Genomic DNA, 23,549 nt, shown 5'->3' with positions numbered 1-23,549 from the left:
TACGGTTACGTCTTTACGGGGCACGCGTCGGTATCCCGCGGTTTTTCGAGAAAACTCCGCGAGATACGCGGTCACTCTCACTTGTACGTATATGTTGTATTGCATAAGACCGATTCGTCGAAATGTATTTCTTGTGATTTCTTACGATGGTGACGTTGAAAAATCCCGCGCCAACTGACGGTGCAGCGCCGCGCGATTACATTAACGCGATAGCGACGGAGTGAGAGCCGGATTCTGTCAAACGAGATTATAATGACAGGTACAATGCTACAAATTGCTCACGCGCTCAACGCTTATTTCCGCAAGGCCCGAACGAGCCAGCCCTCTGGGAGGCCGATCGAGGAAAGACCGCGCGGACATGTAATTTCCTTCTAATACCATCTTTAGAAATCGGCAATGTCACGCTCAAGGACTGACGTAATCCTCTCACGTAACGGAAGTGGATTACGCGCGGCCCGTTATATAAGCAGGTAAAGTTAATCGGATACGCGAGAAAAATCCGAGCCTGCTGCGAAAAAAAGTGCGAGTACCCGGCGATCAGCTCGACGATCGAAGCGGATATTTGCGCAAATAGGTAATAGTCGACGGCGACGACGACGAGGACCACGGCGGCGGCGGTGACGGTAAACTGCTGTGAACGAGGTACAGTTATACAGATAAGACCGCCTCGAAGGATCACGATTACAACCTGCGGCTCCATCGTTCAACAGGATCTCCAACGGATTCTCCAATGCATCTCGGCTGCATGTTGTCCCACCTAATTCACGATCCTGTTTACCAACGAGCGACGCGATCGAACCGCGAGACAATGCAATGCATTTCTGGAGAATGCGCGGACTTTGCTCGAGATTGCTAATCGATCAACGGACATCGCGCTCGCCGCAGAGAGTTGCATTGATATTTTGCCGCAATTAATATTATCATTCTCAAGATCGCTAGTCGAAGTCCGCTGCATTATAATTTATTAGGAGTGTGATTTAGTTTTGAGGGTTTTGCAACAGATGGCTGTAGTGTCAGTTTGTCCCAATAGCTGTTTCCGATAACTGTTGTTTCTTACAGTCTTGACATTATCCATGACATTTAGTAGCATTATAGAAATAGATGCAATAACAGTCGTGTTTATATCATCGTAAAAATGCAACTTCCGAAACAGCATTTTCCACATGCGTTGCTTTTGTTTTTTAATCAAAAGAAAACTGCGGCTGACGGTTATAGAATTCTTGTGGAAACTTATGGTGATTCTGCCCCATCAATTAAGACGTGTGAATACTGGTTTAGACGCTTTAAGAGTGGTCATACTGATGTGAAGGACAAAGAACGCTCGGGACAACCAAGAAAGCTTGAAAATGCAGATTTGCAAGCATTATTGCACGAAAATCCAACAGAATCCACTTCAGAACTTGCCAGAGCATTAAGTGTTGATCGTGCAACAGTTACCAAACATTTACATGAAATGGGAAAAATTCAGAAAGAAGGGAAATGGGTTCGACATGAATTATCGGAAAGTGCCATTGCGAACCGGTTGAACATTTGCATTTCGTTGATCGCCAGGCAAAAAAAGAAGAGTCTTGTGTCTCGGATTGTTACTGGGGATGAAAAGTGGATCTATTTTGATAATCCGAAACGCAGAAAATCATGGGTGGATCCAGGCGAACCATCAACATCCACTCCGAGACGCAATATTGACGGTTGAAAAGTAATGCTCCGTATTTGGTGGGATAGTGTACTATGAGCTGTTAAATCCGCACGAGACTGTCACGGCTGATCGTTATCGACACCAATTGTACAAGTTGAAGCAAGCATTGGACGAAAAACGACCAGGAATTGCGAGTAAACGACGGAAAGTGATTCTTCTTCGTGACAACGCTCGACCTGACGTTGCGTTATCAGTGAAAGAAACACTATTAGAGCTTGAATGGCAAGTCTTCTCCGGACATTGCTCCATGCGATTATTATTTGTTCCGGTGGATGCAACACGCTTTAGAGGATACACACTTTGATAATTTGGAAGAAGTGCGAAAATTCGTCGACGAATGGATCAACTGAAAAGAAGAGTGATTTTATCGTGGTGGAATCGATCTCTTGCCAGAAAGATGGGAAAAAGTTATAGAAAAGGAAGGAAAATATTTTGATTAAGGTATTCATTCATTATCATATTTAAATACATGCGTTTTTGAGCAAAAAAGCCCTCAAAACTAAATCACACCCCTAATAATTCCCACCATCATCAAGACGCGTATCGGAAGCGATCGTCGATCGTTAAACAAACGTGAGATGATGCTGCGTGCACCTCGTCTCGTTCAAGCACGCGCGTGATCCTTTATGGTGATGAAAGTCCGAGTTTTCGCCTCGCGTAGGCACACAGGTACCGAGTGCAACAACCGGAAGTCGAAGCTCGCCAGGCTTAAGCACACACATCCACGCACGAGCATCCGAGGTCCTCGGCAGAGAGGAGCAGTAGCGGAGGTTCGCTTTCACCGTTCGCCGAAGCATGCCCCTCCTGGTGGTACCCCTCTCATCGTCCTCTACGCGCGACCGGTGAAACCGCACCATCGCCGCAACCTCTCCGCGGCCGCTTCCTCGTCGTGACCTTTCCGAGGCTCGCCGCGAGGATCGCCGCGAGGATTGCCTCGCATTTCCATTTCGGACTCGAAGGATAATCTGCACGCGAGTCGATTTTCCGATAGGGATCACGCGATCACGCGCCAATCTCCGCCGGCGACGCGGATTTTTTGTGCGTTACGCAACTCGCTCGCGATCCCACGATCTCGTCGTCGCGTATATCGCTGTTCATAGTCTTCGCGACGGGTAAAAAGACGTTCCGTGCACGTCGTAGTATCCGACGTGCGTGAGCAACGTCGTCGTCCGACTAAGGCGGCCGTACATCATAATTCCGACAGCGCAGAGCGCGCGCGCGCGCGTGCGTTACCATTTTCTTCCGTTCTGTTTTTTCTTCTCATTTATTTTTTTCCCTCGTCCGGCGACACGCGATCGTTTCCAAGGCGTAGCCCATATTTGGCCCTCGTGAACGAGGGTCCCCGCGGTAGCGGCGCGTATACGCGCGCGGATGACCTCGCCTACCGGTCCCGAAGATTGCTTCTTGCGGATCGGCCGATGAATAGCGGGTAATAGCCGGCGGTGTGTGCCCGCGCAACCCCGCCGCCGCGGCGATCCTTCTTATTATTCCCGCTGTATTAATCGACTGGGATTCTTCAAGGCGACTGCCGAGGTGGAGAGGACGACATTATTGCGGCCTTGTGGCGCCGCGGTTTGATATTAAAACGAGGGCTCCGGCCGGAATCCGCGGTCGGGGCACTCGCTCGCTGGCTCACCGGCTGGCTGCTCGCGGATTCGCCGAGCGCAGAGTTTTTCGCGAAACCGTATATCTCAGCGAGGCGGAATGTAGTCGCGGCTGCGATCGAGGGAATGACTCAGCCCTGTCATCCGAATCACCTTGACGAGCCCGCGAGCGAGCGGCGTGATTCGCTCGCGATCCTTCACATTCCAGGTTAAGAGCGGCCGCGCACGAGATTCGGTTTCGTTAAACTTCATGAAAATGTATATCGCGGATTTCTTCGGCCACCGCGGAGGCCATGCGTTCGGCTATTTCCGATCGTGTCACTTTTTACGCGCGCCGCGTACGTTCTTATCGCGCGATCCACTGCAGATAAGAATTATGAGAGGGAGAGAAAGAAGGATTCCTCGAAAACTCTGAATTTCAGAGTTTACACATATTGAAATCAGATAGCTTCGTTATATATTGTAATGATATCTTTTTTAAAATTAATTCCTAATAAAGAAATATACGAGCTATTAATTTTTCTAAAATATTAAAAATTGCACGTGCGATTAATCGGGTCAGTCAGTGATACGTTATCAAAATTAAATTGTAGAAATTAAATTTTAGAAAAAGTTATAAAATCGCAACGTATTATCGCTCGAATAATTATTCGAGAACGGCGAGAGGTGATGCACGCGGACGTGCCGGCAACCTCGAGAACTCGCTAGCTAGTTGCGATGATGTATCGGGGTGACGCAATCGCGTCAGTCATGAATTATGACCGCAATGCGTCGCGAGCGGTAACTATATACACACATATATAGGATTAGAAGCAGCTGGATCAACAAATCCGCAGATAAATAAGCGAGAGGAGTCTTCACGCACGAAGTTCTCTCTCTCTGCTCTTCTCCTCTTTGCTGCGTAGCAGCCGAAATTTAATCCGTTAGCGACCGAAATAAATATTCCCCACCGTGCGACAGCAAGTCGATATAAATTAATTACGCCTCGTTAGGGCCGTGCAGGCGCACGCATACAGGCGCATACAAACATTTACATACGTGCGTTAAAGTCGCACACGAAATTACGAATGCCGATTGGCCCGTCGGAAAGGGTCTTCCGCTCGCTCTCTACCGTTACTTGATCCGAATTAATTTCGTGCCGAGCCGCGCGCGGTTGCTCGATATTTCAATTTCACCGCTCGCAATTCTGCGGACGTTCGTTTTTCCCCCGTCTTTCATCCCGCCGACGATTTAATCGGAGTCGGTCCCTCCTCCGACACGTTAAACGTCACGGTGCGATGACCGATGAGTCCGACCTGCATCATTGATTCGTGCGCAAAACGCGATCAGCTGCATTTAGGGACGTGCAGCATTTTAAACGGCGTGCCGAGCACGCGTAAGGAAAATCGTGCGCTCGCTCGATTGCCGTCGCGAGTTTCGACTGGTAATTTTTTCCAAGTTAATCACGATTCCGCGCGACGTACGTCGTTGTCGACTAATAAAACCCCGGCTCGGCCGAGTTCGGCTAAAATAGCGTACGTGTGCGTGGCATTACTATAGATATATTGGGTTGGCCAAAAAGTAATTGCATTTTTTTTATATAAATAAAAGGCGAATTTTTCATGGGAAACAAAAACTTTATTAAACAATATATTGTCCATTTTGTTTGATTATCTTTTGCCATTTTTCAGACAACTTCATGATTCCGCGCTCAAAAAGTTCTTATCTTTTTCAGCAAAAAACAATTCCAACAACGATTTAATATCCTCATCAGCAGTCAAGGTTTTACCATTCAAGGCGTTTTGCAAAGAACGAAACAAATGGTAATCTGATGGTGCCAGGTCTGGCGAATATGGTGGATGTGGTAACATCATGGTAACACATCCCATCCAAGCTGCAACAATTTTTCACGAGTGACCAAACTTGTACGTGGTCTAGCGTTATCATGGTGAAACACAACACCTTTGCGATTCACCAATTCTCGACGTTTCTGTTTGATGGCATCATTTTAATAATTTAATTTATCCAGTTGACGACAGTATACGTCTGAATTAATGGTTTGATTCCTTGCAAGCAGCTCAAAATACACAGTCCCACCAGACTGACAGCATAATCTTTCTTTGGTGAATATCTGCTTTTCAAGTGCTTTCAGCAGGTTCATCACGCTTGCTCCACCATCTTTTTCGTTTGACGTTGTTGTAGACGATCCATTTTTCGTCGCCTGTTATCATACGTTTCAAAAATCGATCATTTTCCTCACGTTTCAAAAGAGAATCGCAGATGTCAATACGCTTAGTGAGATGAATTTCTTTCAGCTCATGTGGTACCGAAATATCGAGCTTACTAATGTATCCAAGTCGTTTTAAATGGTTTTCAACACTCGATTTCGATATGTTAAGATTCTCAGCAATCTCTCGTGTCGTTAAACGCCGATTCGAATCGATCAGTGCCTTTATTTTGTCATCATCAATTTCGATTGGCCTTCCTGAGCGTGGTGCATCTTTCACATTAAAATCTCCAGATCGAAATTTAGTAAACGAATTTTGACACTGCCGCAGTTTTAAAGCATCTTCGCCATATACATGACATAACTTTTTATGAGCTTGCACAGCGTTTTTCCCTTTTCGGAAGTAATAAAAGAAAATATGAGGAAAATGTTCTTTTTGATTTTCCATTTTGAAATCGACGGCAAAGAAACAATTGTTAACGAAATCGTGTACTTTCTTTTTCTAAAATAAGCTTGAACTGTGAGTTGTTAACCTACATAATGAATTTGCGGTTTAGAATGAAGTTAGTTACATTTCAAGACATGTATGTCTTGAAATGTCCATCTATTGGAAAAAACGCAATTACTTTTTGGCCAACCCAATACATAACTACGTGTTATCGTCGGGCTGATCGCGCGCAGCAGTCTAGGCGAGAGCCATCGGCTTGTCAATGATACGCGCGAATGACGTATTAGATCAGATAAATCCCGCTCGGGTGTAGTCCCGTCATTAATAAGTGCTCCGATAGAGCAACCTTCGAGAAACACCGGACAACCAACCAACCAACCCACTGACACGCGCACGCGATGGAAGCACCTGAGAGACAGAGATTAGTTATACCAGGCAGATAAATCTCGAAGGCACATGGCAATATGCGAGCGCGAAAAGTGCAACAATCTACCGAGTCCGACTGACGTCCGATAAAGCACACACCTGCGCGCGGCACGACGTCGCGTTGCCTTAAGATAACTCCCGAGCGATCCAACGAAAGTGCTACTGTTACATACGAGCCAGAGACCGATCCACGATTGCGTCTCACGGAACCGACGATTCGTTAAATGCGACCCGACGCGACCACGACCCGCGATCGTGACTCGACGGAAATAACAATCTTTTTTTTTCGTTATGCACGCTATTAAGTGCAGCAAACGCTTCGAGGTTGCAATTACGACGCGATCCTGGCGAAAATTTATTTATCGAGATTCGTGCATACACAATTTAACGATTAGTAACGATCGGTCAGGGAATACGTATCGTCTCTCTGAACATGTTGGCTAACACGTTACGAATATTTTATAATCGAGATTTCTGTCGCAAACTTTGCAGTCCTAGGATCAGCGTTCGACGATTTAATTGGTCGATACCAATCGACGTTTCTCGGATTGTCGCAAGGCCGCCGGCTGCACCTGGTACCACCCGAGGGCGGCAGTGACGAAAGTGAATTTTAAAATCGGGGTCTCCAAGCCCGTGCCGCGCAGGACGTCGGCCTTAATTTGCGCCCGACGACGTGCGATTGTCTGCCTACTCGCTTCTGTCGCAAACGGCGAACGTCCCTTCCTCAGAATTCTCACGCAACCCCACGCAAATTCCCAGCCGTACGTACGATGCAAGGCACGAGGCGTGATGAGCATACTCCTCGGAAAAAGAATACCATTAATGTCTTCTCCTCGCTGGAGAAAACTGTGTCGTTGAGCATCAGCTGCTCGATCAATCAAATAAAACAAGTTTCACCAAATTACACTATACGAAGTGTAACACACACAAAGTGTATCGTATTAAATTAATTTAATATAAGCTCTTCTTGAATTTTTTTAATCGAAAAGAAAGCCCACGAGTTTCCTCCAAACTTCCAAGATGTTTTCTCGGCATATTCGCGAATGTCTAAAAGATTAAGGCAACTCTCTCTCTCTCTCTCTCGCTCTCTCTCTTTCTCTCTCTCTCTCTCTTTCCTGTCCCTCCACAATCTTCAGCGTTATAATACGTTACGGGATTTTCCGCCGCACGACCGACTGAATAAAATCTCGGACAAACGGATCGGCCCGTTGCATAAGCAAAATTAGCCGTTACGAATCGCGACGCGCTGATTCCTCCCGCAGATGGCAGCCGCTGACGGATGCCGCAAAATTCTCGCGGCAAAGCCGCTCGATCGTCGTCACCATATGGTTTCATCTCTCAGCTCGTAATCGGGCACCGCCGACTGAAATCAAGCAGCCGGTTAACCGACCGCTTCCGCTCTTCTTCGCGCCGCATCGCAACATCGAGTGCAAGTGCGTTCGCCTTGAGCCGCGCCGCGTCGCGTCGCGCTGCGCTGCTGGCAGGTGGAAATCTAATTAGCGCTGTTTGCTCTCTGTAGATCCCTCGCGGATACGCCAGCTGTCCCACGGCTAACAGGACACTGGGAACAACGTGCACAGGCCGCGTCGTGGCAACGCGACGAACAAAATTTCACGTTCCTCTCTGATTCTTTTCAGCGAGCGCGCGAGAAGTCCGCGCCGAGGCGAGAACACCGACGGAAGAGAGAGATAAAGCGCAAATAATTCATCACGCGTAATTTGATTAATGAGGAAATTTTTTGCGAACGTCAGCATTCTCGGACGACAATCTAGGAGCGAGTGAGCAATAAAGAAGATACGAAAATGGAAAAAAGTGCACGATTTCGAGCTCGCGAGATACCCGATGACGCGTTAATTGTTCAATGTCGTTTATTACGTCAACGCATTCTAACGGTAAGTCAAGCTCGCGCAGTAAACAAGCGACCACTCGCGCGTGCGTTATTAACCCTCGAATACGGTATTAAACCGAAATCTGTAATATGCGGCGGATAGCTCCGAGCAATTATGTTATTAGAAAGTCATACGCAGAGGCACGTAGATAAACCACACCTTACCAATTATACCGAGATAATGGGTTTTAACGTTAAATCATGAATCATGCAGCAGCGGGCGAGCGGACGAGCGAGCAAGCGCGCGCGACCGTTGACGCAACAGCCGCATTTACAAGTGAAGCCTTCGTTTCGTCTTCGTTTCCGTTTGATCGCGGCTCGTCCACGCACTCGCTCGTTCACGCGTCCGCGCGGAAGAGTCGGCACGTATGTATGTACGTCAGGTCGAGGAACTCGTTCGACTCGATCCTTCCCGCGCGACTAAGGATTCTCACGGGAGAGGCTTTCCAACGGTTTAGCGGCCTCACGGTTCGCTTGCGGTTGAGTTTGTCAATCCGCGGCTCGCGTGTACGAGCGGAATACGAGCGGAGAGATCGATACATCCAAGAAAAGAGAGAAAGAGAGAGAGAACGATGGTTCGTATATCATTGCGGTTGCAAGCGGCACTCGCGAGATCGGTCCGCGCCGATAACGCCGGGAAGAGCGACAATTGCGCCTATCAAGTCGGCCCCCTCTGAGATACCGCGTGTCCCCCGCGATTCGCGGGTCGATTGCGTTTTATTGTCTTTCCACGGCCACGGTCGTACGACGGCGTAAGTATCGTCGTGCTGGCGTCCGTTACCGAACGATTACACCGCACAATTATTTCCACGCGTGAGCGTGCGCGGCGGGAATCGCTTTCGCACGCTCCTCCGCGCCTCCAACTTTTCTCTCGCCCTTTCTCCCGCGGCGCCTCGGGTGCCGCAACGGTTAACAGAGCCGCGTGTGCCCATCACCCCCTTTCATCGTCCTTAATCGCTGGCAATGTGTTTATTCGCGCGCTCGCGTACAATATCCGCGCCGTATTCCCACGAACCTTGATTTATTAAAAAAAGGGAAAGGCTCAAGATTCCGAATTATCTGATTGAAGGAGATCGGAAAGTCTCTCTAACGTGAAGTGAAATTCTTTCTGACAAATTTGATAGAAGTGGTACAAAGGAGACATAAAGAGAATACGAGATGGAGAAGGAAAGCATGTATTAGGGGTGTGATTTAGTTTTGAGGGCTTTTTTGCTCAAAAACGCATGTATTTAAATATGATAATGAATGAATACCTTAATCAAAATATTTTCCTTCCTTTTCTATCACTTTTTCCCATCTTTCTGGCAAGAGATCGATTCCACCACGATAAAATCACTCTTCTTTTCAGTTGATCCATTCGTCGACGAATTTTCGCACTTCTTCCAAATTATCAAAGTGTGTATCCTCTAAAGCGTGTTGCATCCACCGGAACAAATAATAATCGCATGGAGCAATGTCCGGAGAAGACTTGCCATTCAAGCTCTAATAGTGTTTCTTTCACTGATAACGCAACGTCAGGTCGAGCGTTGTCACGAAGAAGAATCACTTTCCGTCGTTTACTCGCAATTCCTGGTCGTTTTTCGTCCAATGCTTGCTTCAACTTGTACAATTGGTGTCGATAACGATCAGCCGTGACAGTCTCGTGCGGATTTAACAGCTCATAGTACACTATCCCACCAAATACGGAGCATTACTTTTCAACCGTCAATATTGCGTCTCGGAGTGGATGTTGATGGTTCGCCTGGATCCACCCATGATTTTCTGCGTTTCGGATTATCAAAATAGATCCACTTTTCATCCCCAGTAACAATCCGAGACACAAGACTCTTCTTTTTTTGCCTGGCGATCAACGAAATGCAAATGTTCAACCGGTTCGCAATGGCACTTTCCGATAATTCATGTCGAACCCATTTCCCTTCTTTCTGAATTTTTCCCATTTCATGTAAATGTTTGGTAACTGTTGTACGATCAACACTTAATGCTCTGGCAAGTTCTGAAGTGGATTCTGTTGGATTTTCGTGCAATAATGCTTGCAAATCTGCATTTTCAAGCTTTCTTGGTTGTCCCGAGCGTTCTTTGTCCTTCACATCAGTATGACCACTCTTAAAGCGTCTAAACCAGTATTCACACGTCTTAATTGATGGGGCAGAATCACCATAAGTTTCCACAAGAATTCTATAACCGTCAGCGGCAGTTTTCTTTTGATTAAAAAACAAAAGCAACGCATGTGGAAAATGCTGTTTCGGAAGTTGCATTTTTACGATGATATAAACACGACTGTTATTGCATCTATTTCTATAATGCTACTAAATGTCATGGATAATGTCAAGACTGTAAGAAACAACAGTTATCGGAAACAGCTATTGGGACAAACTGACACTACAGCCATCTGTTGCAAAACCCTCAAAACTAAATCACACTCCTAATAATTCAGCATGTATTTTTTTTTTCAAAAAGAAAGTAGATTAATGAAGATAATAAAATGGGGATTCACGACTTTCATTTTCACATACGGTTAAATTAGTCGTGCGGGCTAAGCGCGGGTCGGGTGTACGTGCCGCCGTGTACGCGCGCGTGGTCTATAATAAAGCGTCGTGTACCATTCACCGCGAAGACGAACTCGCTGTTCTGTTACGAAGATTTCCTCCTCGTGCTCTCTTCCGGGTCTTCCCGCCTTCCTCTCTTTCTCTCTCGGATCGTCGATCGAATCAGAGGCAGTGAGAAGCCAATCGTGCCAATTCGTGCGAACGGATCCTAGCTAGCTTCCTCGATTGCTCGCCCAGTGAAATCGGGTTTCTTGATAGTGGAGTGATAGGCGTATCGGATCTCCCTCGTAAATCAACGTTACGACATTTTCCGTAACGGAGAGGACTAACGCGAAAACACGAGGACGGAAGCCGAGAGGCATCAAGAAAATGATATCTCTCGAAGGAAAAACACTGCGGGTGAAACATCTCGCGCATCTCTTATCATAAGATGTATAGATCCTATGCAAATTGCAGGCCGATAAAAAGAGATTTCGCGTCATAATCGCTACGTTCCGTACATCCGTACCCCTCCGGGGACTGTGAAAAAAATGCGTTCGCGATTACGGTACACGCTCTTCTGCGACACGGCGCGATGCGGCATCAGGAAAAAACGGAACGGTTCTTCGAGAGGCTGGTTCGCTTCATTTTCCCTCGTCGATGCGTAACGCGGCCTCGGAGCAACCGTGGCTTGCGTAACTCGGCGTTCCCCGGTTCTCTCCTGCTCGGCTTGTCGCCGACCCATCTCAGAGATCGCGGCTCGCAAGAAGACAAAGGGAGGTATGAGAAGCGCTCGGCACGCCTGAATGGAAAAATTCTGTCGAGCCGCAACCTGTCGTAACGCGGCCCGTAATGTACCCCGGGAACAATGGCGCCTGAATTAAAAACAAGTGCCGCTCTCCACTATAAGCGTACGGTACTCATTCCGGTTTCTCTCCTCTTTTTTCCTCCTTTTCCTTTCTTTTTTTCTTTCTCTTTTTAGGAACCGCGACTCCCGTGCGCAACAATGCGCGCGCTAATTAAATACTTTCGGCGCTTCATTGTCATGTAATTGCCGTTACGAGCAATTCTGGGATTTTAGGATATGTTAATTTAATTTACCTTGGATGCGATCAACAGAGGAATCATGCGAGAAATTTTCGCACTGATCTGGGAAGACGGAATCACGTTCGTGCCGTCTTCACCGCCAGGATAGGGCGTGACCAACCTACCGTTAGCCGGATTCGGCATTGTCTCAAAGACAAGACGGTTTCACGCGTCCGTAGAGCAGATATACTTTATGGATTTCATTAACGCGAAAATCTCTAATTCGCAGTTCTGTTCAACACGTTCGACGTGTTCGGGCAATTCTGATGGAAACAGACAAACAGTGAAAGGTCGCAGAAGAGCAGAAATCCTAGGAAGGCACACGGAGGCAGCCTGTGTGTGCTCTATTCATAGAACAATAGACAGTCCTAGAGGTGCTAGACGATGAAGTCACGACACGCTCGCGTACATGGCGGCGGGTACTTTGGTTACGCCAAATAGCGGCGCTTTAACGAGTTGCGCGAGATTGTAATGTCAAGTTTTACATAGGCGGTGTCCCGCGTCACGGGACACACTGACGTCCTCGCGGTTGACACAGCCTTGATGAAAGACTTGATCAAACATGGTCTCTCTCTCTCGAGGCGTCTCGTGACAGCGACGTCCATATTAAGGCATCGGAGGCCTGTAATTCGCGGGATTGGCATTAAATTGGAGAGATTGGCACGAGATCGGATTAAAAAGTACTCGCTAACGTATACAGGCTGCCATGTGATTTGCATTGGATTCCGCCTGGACTGCGAGGTGAGACGTCTTTGATAAAACTAGGATAAAACTATTATAGCGGAATTATTTTTTCTTCTTTCGAGCTAATCCGTCAATATAAGTCTTTTAAGTTTAATTGACACGTACACGTAGAATACATGTTTGATATGAACTCTGTGAGAAAGTTCTCTGTACGGGGATCTCACTCTTCACGGACATGATTTTCTATAAAGCTTTCATTGTCAAACATGCAAAGTGCAATCACGCGACACGGGGAAGATCACGCGTCTCCGCGCACGTCGAGTTACGGACACGCGCCCATTAAAAGTCGATGAAATTATATGTACTACACCGAGTTAATGTCGGTGATATCGCGGGAGGGGGATGAGGGGACCGGGAGATGGGGAGACACAGACGATACATGACTCCAATCAAAACTGCTTTCTCTCCTGGGCCGGAGGTTAGCGTTAGCGACCCGGAGCGCGTTCTAGAGATTGATTGCCTTATCGATAATTAGCTTAGCACGACAAGCGTGCCGGACCTTTTGTTTCGCTTTCTGACCCCTTGCGCCGCCCCGCCCCGCCTTGTCTACTTTCGAAACGCGCGTAAGGAGTGCACGGGAGACCGAAGCGAGCAAGTTCTTCGGGCACAATGCCTTTTTGTCACGATGCTGATTTATGCAGGTGCATAATAACGGCTATAAAGAGGGAACCGCTAAATTGTGCGGCGATTTATCGATTCGCCCGCGGTGACCTTTGCATATCGGTACCGCGTTCCGGATCTTTCCACCGATTTCCGAGTTCCAGTTTCTGCAACCAACTCGGGTGGCCCTGGAGAGATGTGGGGCACGCGTGTCTCACATGCAGCGCTGCAAACGTCGAGGGTCGCGATGGCAGATTCGAGGGAAGAGATTAGAGATTGGAGAAAAATTCAGTCTCAAAACAAGCGCGACGTGTAAACGAGAGTTTCTCGCGTTTCTCGCCGATGGCGAGCAAGACGAGTGCGATTGCATCGTGGATAATCACCGATTTCAAAATTTAGGATATAAACGCGAGGCTCTAATAAGAGAGTAACGGACGCGAGCGTCTCGCATGTGATATTCTCTCCACGTCGTAGAATCGTAGAATCTCATCGTAGAATCAGGGCTCGGTTGCGCAGAGCGCGCGCGACTGCCTTCTAAATCATGACTGCAGCGCTCGAGCTACAAAGAAAAAGCCGGTGGTGCTAACCATAACACACCGCCAGCCATAACCGGCCCTCTCTCCCTTGAGTAACAAGTTGCAGAGGGAATGCGCTGAAAACCGCTGATATACGCCGCTCGTAAACGTTGCGAAGCCCACCGCAGCCCGACGACGAGACGACAATGAGTCGCGGACTCGCGCGAGTCCGCGCGGCCGGCGATTCCGCAGAGACGAGGAGGATATTTTTCGGCTTAATATATTTCATCGGATTCGGCGGGCCGAGGCGCGCCGCGCTTTCTGCGATCCGATCCCCGCACCTTCTCTCGCGAGGGATAACTTTTGTTTGTTATTTAGAAAGCGCGTGCACACGCGTGCGCGCGCACATATCGCCTGATATATTTCATCGGATTCGGAAGAGCCGAAGATACATTTGCATTCGTCGCCTCCACGTTGCAAAGGCGGCGCGGAGAAGTAAAAGGGCAAAAAGGAAGAGCGAGAGAGGGACGCGGTGGTGCACATGTGCGCTAAGGGCTGCCTGAGGACTTTAAGAGACAGCATAAAGGGGGAAGATAAAAAAAGGAGCATAATCGACGTGCGTACGGGGCATAACTCGCGAATAATGCGCTGTTTTATATGGACGTGCGTGAGCCAGCTGTAAGCAAATGCGTTTTGCAAGCGGCAGGCTTAATCCGCGCGCTACTCGCTCGCGTGTGCCGGTCGACGACGCTCACGAGGCGACGACTGCGTCGTTGCGAGTAGGAACATGCTCATTAAAGCCGCGCATAAAAAGCCACGATCGAATTGTTTTATTGCGCGAACGGAGGCGAAATAAATTGCTCAAAAATAAATTGCCCTTCTAATACGCGATCGTAGTATAATAAAAAATCGCTGTAAATTATCTCGGTGAAATTGTAACGGTGCGCTCTCGCGCGCGTGCAATCCATCATCCGAATAATCGTTGATTAATCGCTCCGTCTCTAATTAATTTCTGGAATGCGAATTTCGATAAAAGGAAAAACTAAGGAGCATCAATACCAACAATCACATCCAACTAAAAAGCAATCTCGATTTCGACGATCACCAAATGCGATACTGAAATAAAACCGAAAGAGAATCGAAGTATCACGTAAAACACAGTTTCGATTCACGGGAATTACATATGACATCGAGGAGATACGTGGATTCTTCGAGCGTGAAACGCACGCGTGTCGAGAATCCTGAAAATAACGCGAGCAACGAGCAACCACTTGGCTTCTCAATGAGGCTGAAAAAAGCAGTGAAAGGAAACGTGCGGACACGGTGCGCCTGCTGCTGTTGCGAATCCGCACGGCTCGGGAATGCTCTGCGGAATTCCGCTCGTCCGTTCGTCCGACCCCGATTTTTTCGCGCTCTCCGCGCGCGGTTCATTAGAATGACGCCACGCCGGTTTCACCGTCCCGCCTGCGAGCACTCGCACAAGCGAGTTCTCTCGCTTCTCTCGCCGCTGGGAAAATACCGCGCGAATTCCCATCGCGGCCCGCGCTCTCGATTCGCTCTCGACGGGCCGCGGTCTCATTCGCGCGTTAATTGGGTAATTAAAGGAGGACACGGCACTCGTGTACGCGCGCGAGTGACGTGCTGGAATTAGGATCGATCGTTCGTAATTGAATTATCGCGCGCGCGCCAGGCGAATTGCCGGGCTCGGTATCGCGAGGAACGATGCCCGACAAGTTCCATCCGTTCCCCGCCGAGCTTTTTATCGGGATTTTATTAAGATACGTTATTTCCACGCGTGTCATATCGCGTTTCACCGCTCGCGATGTAGAACGCTTCACGGCGCCCCGTGGAACGTCTCGTGCTGGCACGTGCTTCGACGAACCGTCATTCGCACGGGAAAATAAATGGAAATCACTGCAGCGCCGTTTTTCCCTTCGTCTTTATCGTTATCACGGAGATTTCTCACGGTAACTCGGAACGCGTCGTCGTATCTATCGCGAGAAGCTTTTACGACAGCTTCTCGGTATCCATCGAGCGCCCTATCTTTCGCGTACGAAGATTGCAGTCTCCCGCAAGAGCCGCGAAAAATCGGGATCGATTTAAAGAACTCGTTGCCCGCGAGTTTTACGGTGCGGCGCGATAACGCGCTGAGACGTTTACGATACGCGCGCGCGTTTCTTACGATCACGCGATAAGAGTGCCGGCGTAAGAGTACAATTTCGCTTTCAATGAGCAGTCGAGAATGGAGTCACTTAACGCGAAGGCACGTGTCCCTCGCCTTTCTACCGCGATAAGGGTATTTACGTTTCGGATTAGCGCCAAACGCGACAACGAGCAGGTGTCATAGGCGTGTCGCAAAGCATACACGGATTACGCAACGGAGAACCGTCATACCGCAAATGCGTATCTACCTCGATCCAACAATAGAGAGCACGAGAAAGAACGGAAGAGAACGCTCGTGCGAAAAGAAGCGCGCGACATTGCTTTCTTCCTTATCCCGATGTGTTACAACGATAACGATCCATCGCGATAATAAGCCGCGTCGCGGAAATGTCACTCGACGATGTAGTATGCGTAACGCGTTACGCAAGCGAAACGCGAAATATTGTTTCCCATGAAAAGTTAACGAAACACGCGGGTGGATCGGTAACGATTACGACGCGTAAAGCGCGCACGCGGCGTAACGAAAATATATCAATAATCGAACCGGCTGACTGCGCAAAACGGATACGTGCGCGCAATTGAAGCGTTTCTGCCTCGTAAGCTACCGCGCGTAATCGATTAACACCGAGTCGATAAATTAATCGAGGTCACGAGTAATACCTGCCGAGAAGAATATAATATTAACGCTTTATCACCGCGGCTCGAATTAAACGGTAAATTCACGAATAAACCATCGCTGCCACTCGCGCTATCTCGCTCTTTTATTCCGTCCATCGATAGTGGCGATTACTAATCGCCGCTACCGCGAAATCTACCGCGTATCTTTGATCCGCGCGCGTTCTCGAGACCGAATACGTGCTCGCGCGCGTTTTACGTTCGCGATTACCGCGAATTATAATATTTTGCGCTCTTTCTGGCGAGGTTACGCAAACTTCTACGTGCTTGCGTACGATCGTACGTTAGCGACAGGTGATCGAGCGCGAGATCAAAGCGGATCGGTGGATAAAATCCACGTCACAATGGAAGTTTCTTTACGTCGGTTGAAGTACTGCATTACGCAATCAAAAGGCCGGTTTGCGTTATCACCGGAGGAGTCATCGGGCTTATCGTTTACGATTGTCGTTACAATAAGCAAACACGCCATGAATGTGTAACGAGGCGACTTGCACCATCGCGGCGCCGTTGCGATGCCGTTTTGCTTGCTTTACGACGTTTCCGACGATTTTCATTGTTTCCCGTATTTTTACGCCGCTTTTACAATCGCAACCATGTTTCAAGCGCCGTGATTTCACGTCCGAGTACCGATGACTCGCGATTGATGTTACGTATTTTAACGCTCATGAAATACCTTCAAGTCGTATAGACTTAGCAATGTAAGGAACATTGTTATACAGGGTGTCCCGGGTTTTAACCGACAAACTGCGGGAGCATATTCTACTAGTGGAAATAAGAAAAAATTCTTATATCGAGTTTGCTTAGAAATGCTTTATTACAAAGTTATAAACCAATGTTGAAAAGAAATATGAGATAAGTAACAACGGAACATAGTGTAGAATTTGGAAGGTCGAAGATGTTTATGTTACGTGTATTCACATGTATTCATGTTCACTATGTTGAAACGATTCAGTATGATTGTTACTTTTACAACAGTAGCTGTTAGATTTCAATCGTCGTGTGAACTAGCAATTACTATCAGAATGCCAAAAGTGTTTTCAAATGAGGAATATACTGATATTCATTTCGTGTACGGATTCTGTGACGGAAATGCACGAGCTGCCGTACGAGAGTATCAACGTAGATTTCCTAACAGGAGAGTACCAGATAGATTTAAAGCAACGAATTACTAATTCAGTTACTGAGATGCAACAAAATTTTCAGGAATGTCGTACCGTAACAAATTCTGTACTACGTCGATGTCTAGCTTATATCGATGTGCAAGGATAACATTTTGAAATGCGTCACTAAATCATTGCGTAGATAATTTTTATTTTTGTGAAAAAATCCGTTGTTACTTATCTGATATTTCTTTTCAATATTGGTTTATAACTTTGTAATAAAGCATTTCTAAGCAAACTCGATATAAGAATTTTTTCTTATTTCCACTAGTAGAATATGCTCCCGCAGTTTGTCGGTTAAAACCCGGGACACCCTGTATAAGTGATGAAGAAGAAAAGTAAAATCTTTCTCATGTTAATCTCATAAGTTTTAGAAACTCTGTCCTAAATGATGACGTATAAATTGTGCCATGGTGCCAAAAGTTTGATGAAATTCAAGAGCCATTTCATTGCAAATTAAACTTTCGCTTAGAATCATAATATTATTAATAAATATTAAAATATTAAAATATTATTAATAAATAATAAAAAAGTATTAATAAATCAGAAAAAAATAGCTATTTTCTAGCGGATTTATAAAATTAAACATCGCACTATTGCAAATAAGAGTTTATCTTGATAAAAATTCCATCGAGAGAAAGAGTTCCAACAGAAAGTTAAGGCTGAATTACTGAAATTCGCTAGAAAATTAAACAACGATCCGTGACGCCGTTTACGTTACCGCGAGATTGGATACCGAATTCGAAGAAAGACTTTCAGCTTTTCAGGGGGAAATTGAGAGGAGAACGCGCCGAGTAAATGTAATTTTCAGCTACGAGTAGTTACGCTCGCGAGAGTATTTCTCTAACCGCAATATTACAACGGAGATCCATCGATTCCTCTTCGATCTCACGATCCGTGAGAGATTCCTTCTCCATTCGACTTCTCCCGATGCCCCGAGGTACTACCGGAGTGAAAATAGAGGCGTCGCTGCTTTATTATATCGCCAGATACGAGTCGTCGTGAAATTCGAGACGCGCGGAATACTCTGGTATTCCGACAAAATAAATTTCGCAAATATTAATAGAGCTTACTCGTCTGTGAACGCAGCATTGTTTATTGACCCGAGAATATCAGGAGTAACGCAGCTAGATTAATACTTCCGGAAGAATGAGAGAAACTAGCTTGGATTTATATATCAGAGGAAGGGCCCATGATTTTACAACACGTTGCAACAGCACACACAGAAGCGATGATGGATCTAAAGCGTGATCGAAACGCGAAAAATCGCGGGTATGCGCGTTCAGCGTGTGTTTGCACGAGGTAAAACACGGGGAAAAGAATCGGCTAGGAATGCCGTAAAATATTAAGTAATGATCCCTCGGGAATCCGAGTCCCTTAAGTGCCGTCCCGGGCGATAAAATATCGTCAGCCGTGACACGATATCATTATTAAAGCGGCTAGTAAATTGTCGGACGTTGCGGGGGGATTTGTCACTGCGGCGGGGAGACACGCGGAAAAGGAGAAAACTCGCCCCGACGATGCGGCACGCATGGATTAACAAGGTCCACTTAATTAAGGAGTCGCGGCACGGCCGTTACGCACCGCTTCGTCGTAGCTCGAAGGCCTTTAAGAGCATCTTAAAAAGCGGCTTCTAATTATTCACTTTCTCCGCGGTCGACCATGCACCGACCGAGATTTACGGGCTCGCGTCGCCGGTCCATGTAATCTCTCGATGATAGCCCTTCAAGAACGACAATAATTCGTTAATCGCAAGTCGAGACGGCTAACGAAAGAATTCGTGCGCCGAGAGAACTTCCTCCTTTTATGACCGGCGCACAGAGGTTTACACAGAGGTTTTCTCGAAGTGGTGATATGGAATAGCAGTAGTAGTAGGAAGCGTTTACTGCTGCCTTAAAGTCCTCTAATCATCCGGAAAAATACACAGTTGTAAATTTAGTGACTCGTATCTCGTAGGGAACAAATGTCAATAACGAATGGTTAACGTACGTGGATGGGTGGTCTAGTCTTCAGCAAGTACCATCGGCTACTGTTTTCAAAATCGTAAAAGGATTTTATACTGGTATTTTTATAATTGGTATTGAATGTAAACCCGAGTCGAAATGTTGCGCCCACTTTAATGCTTTTAGCAGTCGTACGAACCTACTTTTAGGAAAATAGAACCTAGAACTCTTACATTGAAACTCAAACTCCTACAAACAGATGTTAAGATGCTATTTTGACCCTGCAACATTCGGCTATAATCTTGATCGTAACCTGCTTCGACGCTCTAGCGGCAAAAAAGGAAATTTCGGACATATTTTAGTGTTAAAGTAGTAGCTAAATAGACGCCGAATAACGCCTCAAATGAAGAATTCGAGGTTCAATGTAGAACTAAAATTTCGACTCGGGAAACGGCAAAAACAGACGCATGGAGCAACGTAATTAATGTAATTAAAATCATCGGTGGGCTGCGAGGATGTCAGCTCAGTAAATTTTTTTCTCAAACGATATCGCATCGTATAAATGTCACTTGAAGATTATCGAAAGCTTCAGAAAAATGATGACATTCATGGAATGTTGATTCCCAAAAGGAAGCCACGCCACGGCGGAAGTAGAACTGTCTACTGATTCGATCGGAAATAAAATCGCTATCAAATGTGACGGCAGAACACCGTGAAAGCGCTCTTACTTGCGGTGGCATGAAAAATCGCGGCAGCAAAAATCGGGCGGTCGGCCTGTCGTAGAACATCACACCGTAGATTATCGCGAGCCAGATCAAGATCGAGGCCAAAGACGACCACCATGGGACCGCTTTCTATTCGCGCGTTCGCGCGAGCAGGTAACGCGACACACTCGATACGTGTCGATAATTATCGATCGCGTAAATCCCGACTGTAAGCAGGAATATCCGTTTCTAAAGACGTAAATGTCGAGGGGGACCGTGCATCTCGCGACTTTCACGGCGACAGTTTGATTCGCGAAGCTACCGATAGCGACAATCGCAGATATTCCGATACGGGGTTTGTACGCGATAATGCACACGCTGAGATGGATACAAACGCGCAGTTTCGCAATGGCTAAAGGTTATTATCGATTCTCGAGATAGCAATGATTTAGCGACGTCGCGTTTGACATTTCCCTCATAATTCAAGAATACGTGGAACACCCACGTTCGCTTAATTAACAAGCAAGTTGTTCCTATGTAATGCACCAATGTAATGAGAACCGCGCGATTGTTCGTAAAGGTTACATATCCGCGGTGTAACGAGCGTTTCCACAAATTGTCAGTACAATTTCTGCCGTCGATTCCTTCCTCGACAATTCTTAACAATCGCGTCTTCAATTAACGGTACCGGTCCCTGGATTCTTGTCGGGTCAGCCAAATCGCAGCTGTCGTGCGACTGCAACGAGGAAAATCACGACGGCCGAAGAAAACCGACGTTTGCCATCGTTCCCATTAAGGGGGGAGGCTGCTTTAGAACGTTGAAAATAAGGTATAATTTTACGAATTTTTTTGGAGAAACTATACAGCGGATCATTATAAAATTTTGATGCATTTATTAGTACATGTTTAAAGATAAAAAAAATTATTTTTTTATTTGAATATATCGTCTGTAGAGGTCGTCCTGGAGGCATTGCAAATTGGTGAGCATTCTCCTGCCTCCAAATTTCATCCAAACTGAAAAATTGAAATATTTTCTTGTTATTTATGAATTCCCATCGTCGATGAACCTTTAATATTCATAAAAACATTAAGTTAAACAATTATTTTTGCATGAAAAAGTTCAAAAACTTTGCCTAAAAATCGTACTTTTGTGTTCTAAGCTCCACCATTTTGACACTTTTCAACTTGTTTCTTCTCTCTTTGGTTCATCGACGATGGGAATTCATAAATAACGAGAACATATTTCAATTTTTCAGTTTAGACGAAATTTGGAGGCAGGAGAATGCTCACCAATTTGCAATGCCGGCGACGCGGCTGCACTAAGATTTCTCCAGGACGACCTCTACAAACGATATATTCAAATAAAAAAATAATTTTTTTATCTTTAAACATGTACTAATATAAATGCATAAAAGTTTTATAATGATCCGCTGTATAGTTTCTCCAAAAACAATTCGTAAAATATACCTTATTTTCAGCGTTCTAAAGCAGGCTCCCCCCTTAAATTGGCATAAATCATACAACGGACAACTTGACGAGCGGCGCGTTTCTGTGTTCCTCAGTTTCGCCTCACGGCGACCGGCAGCATCTGAAAGATGAAATCGGCGGGAAATTCGCCAACGATTTTCTAGCGCGACGCGACAGAGATAAAAAAAAAGAAAAGAGAGAAATATGAAAAGACGTATTCGTGCGAAGTGTTAACGACCGTATATTTCACGTCGGAGAAAGTTTAGAAAGGGACAACGTCCGCGTGTCATCACAAATGTAAAATAAAGCCGGAACGATTCTCCGCTAATAGATTTACGTGTGTTCGGACCTCGCGTGGTCACGTTCTCGCGGCGCGGATCGCCCCGTGGAAAAAGCGTATCGCGCGGGGTATCGTCCGTCAGCGGAACGGAGGATACGCTGAAACGGCGCCCGCTTATCCTCACTTTCTCGATAATGAGCAAATTGCGCGGCGGCCCGATCCACATCTCGCGGCGCGATCTCCCACGATCGATGGACGCGATCGAGCCCGATAACGCGCACAACGTAGCCCTGAGCGTCGAAACGGAAGTGATCGATGAGCCGATCTGCGACCCGCATTTCCGATCGGCGTGTAAAGGTCCCACACCCTTTATCAGCCGTGTGTGATATGTAATTCAACCGGGGCGTCGACGACACCGCCGATCGGAAGCGGATAAAAGCAAAACGATAAAAAGAGATGTACCTTCGTCCGGTTCAGGGGGTTCGAAAAGTCCCATCCAGGCGCGACGAACAGGTATCCGCATTTGGAGATCTTCCTCGTAGCCTGGAACAAGAAAACAATTTTCTTTAGTTATTTCCTCAAGATAATCTTTTCAGATAAATTAAATCAAATTTTCTTTAATAAGAATATGCAAATTAAAATAACTTTAAATTATAAGCGAAATCGTTCGAAATTACAGTTTAGGTGTTACAGTTTATCGAGTTTCAAAGAAGCGTGAAGAAAACTTTCACTGAATTTGAGATAGATACTAGAAATCTTTTTAGAGAAAAGTTGACTCCAAGTTGATCGGCTGGAAAGATGAATGATGATATATCGGCCACCATGTACATAATAGTCCACCGAGATAGAGGTAACGTCAAAGGCGGAAGAGGCGGAATAAAAGACACGAATCCGAGACATGCCGGCGCGTTATTGTGACGCGGCCTCGATTTCACGAGAGGCAGAAACTGATTCGTCGGTGTTACACAGAGGGGCCTCTTTTTCTGCCGTGCACGGAGGGAAGAGGGACCGCATGGGTCAAGGATCCCGAGAATAAGAAGAATATGGTCGCCTCCCTATCGTGCCTACCAAATAAACTTCTATATCGAACAGGCCGGGAGCTAATCAAACTTTCAAGCGCGACGCGCCTGTCCGGACCGGGCCCTTCAGCATAGGGTCTGTTATTACCGTTCGGAGGAGGGTTCCTCGAGAGATGCGCTCGCGTGGGGAGAGGGGAAAAGAGGAAAAAAGCGCGGTGCGTGTCTGGGAACGGGACGGAAGTGGAATGAGAAAGAGCGAGGCGAAGGGGAAAAGAGGCGGCCGCGACGGCCGTTCGCGTGGAAACGAGAGTCACGTGAGTGGAAAGCAATCTCCATGGAATCTCGAAGCATCGGGCATTCATCAGGTGTATCGAGCATTCTTCCCGCTCATCGGGCGGAC

The 23,549-nt window shown here is 46.7% G+C and overlaps 1 protein-coding gene across 4 annotated transcripts in view; it reads right to left on the bottom strand.

Moving 5' to 3' along the window:
* LOC105275023 (protein outspread) overlaps positions 1-23,549 on the bottom strand; it is a 229,764-nt gene that overhangs the window by 138,296 nt on the left and 67,919 nt on the right. For all 4 annotated transcript variants that reach the window (XM_026972093.1, XM_026972095.1, XM_026972094.1 and 1 more), the window contains exon 2: positions 22,593-22,673. In XM_026972093.1, the coding sequence (XP_026827894.1) occupies positions 22,593-22,673 (81 nt within the window). The remainder of the gene's footprint in view (positions 1-22,592; positions 22,674-23,549) is intronic.

This window comes from Ooceraea biroi, chromosome 8 (assembly GCF_003672135.1).
Source record: "Ooceraea biroi isolate clonal line C1 chromosome 8, Obir_v5.4, whole genome shotgun sequence".
In the NCBI taxonomy this organism is placed as follows: Eukaryota; Metazoa; Arthropoda; class Insecta; order Hymenoptera; family Formicidae; genus Ooceraea; species Ooceraea biroi.
Note: the sequence above shows the minus strand (reverse complement) of the source record. Positions and strands in the feature narration are given on the sequence as shown.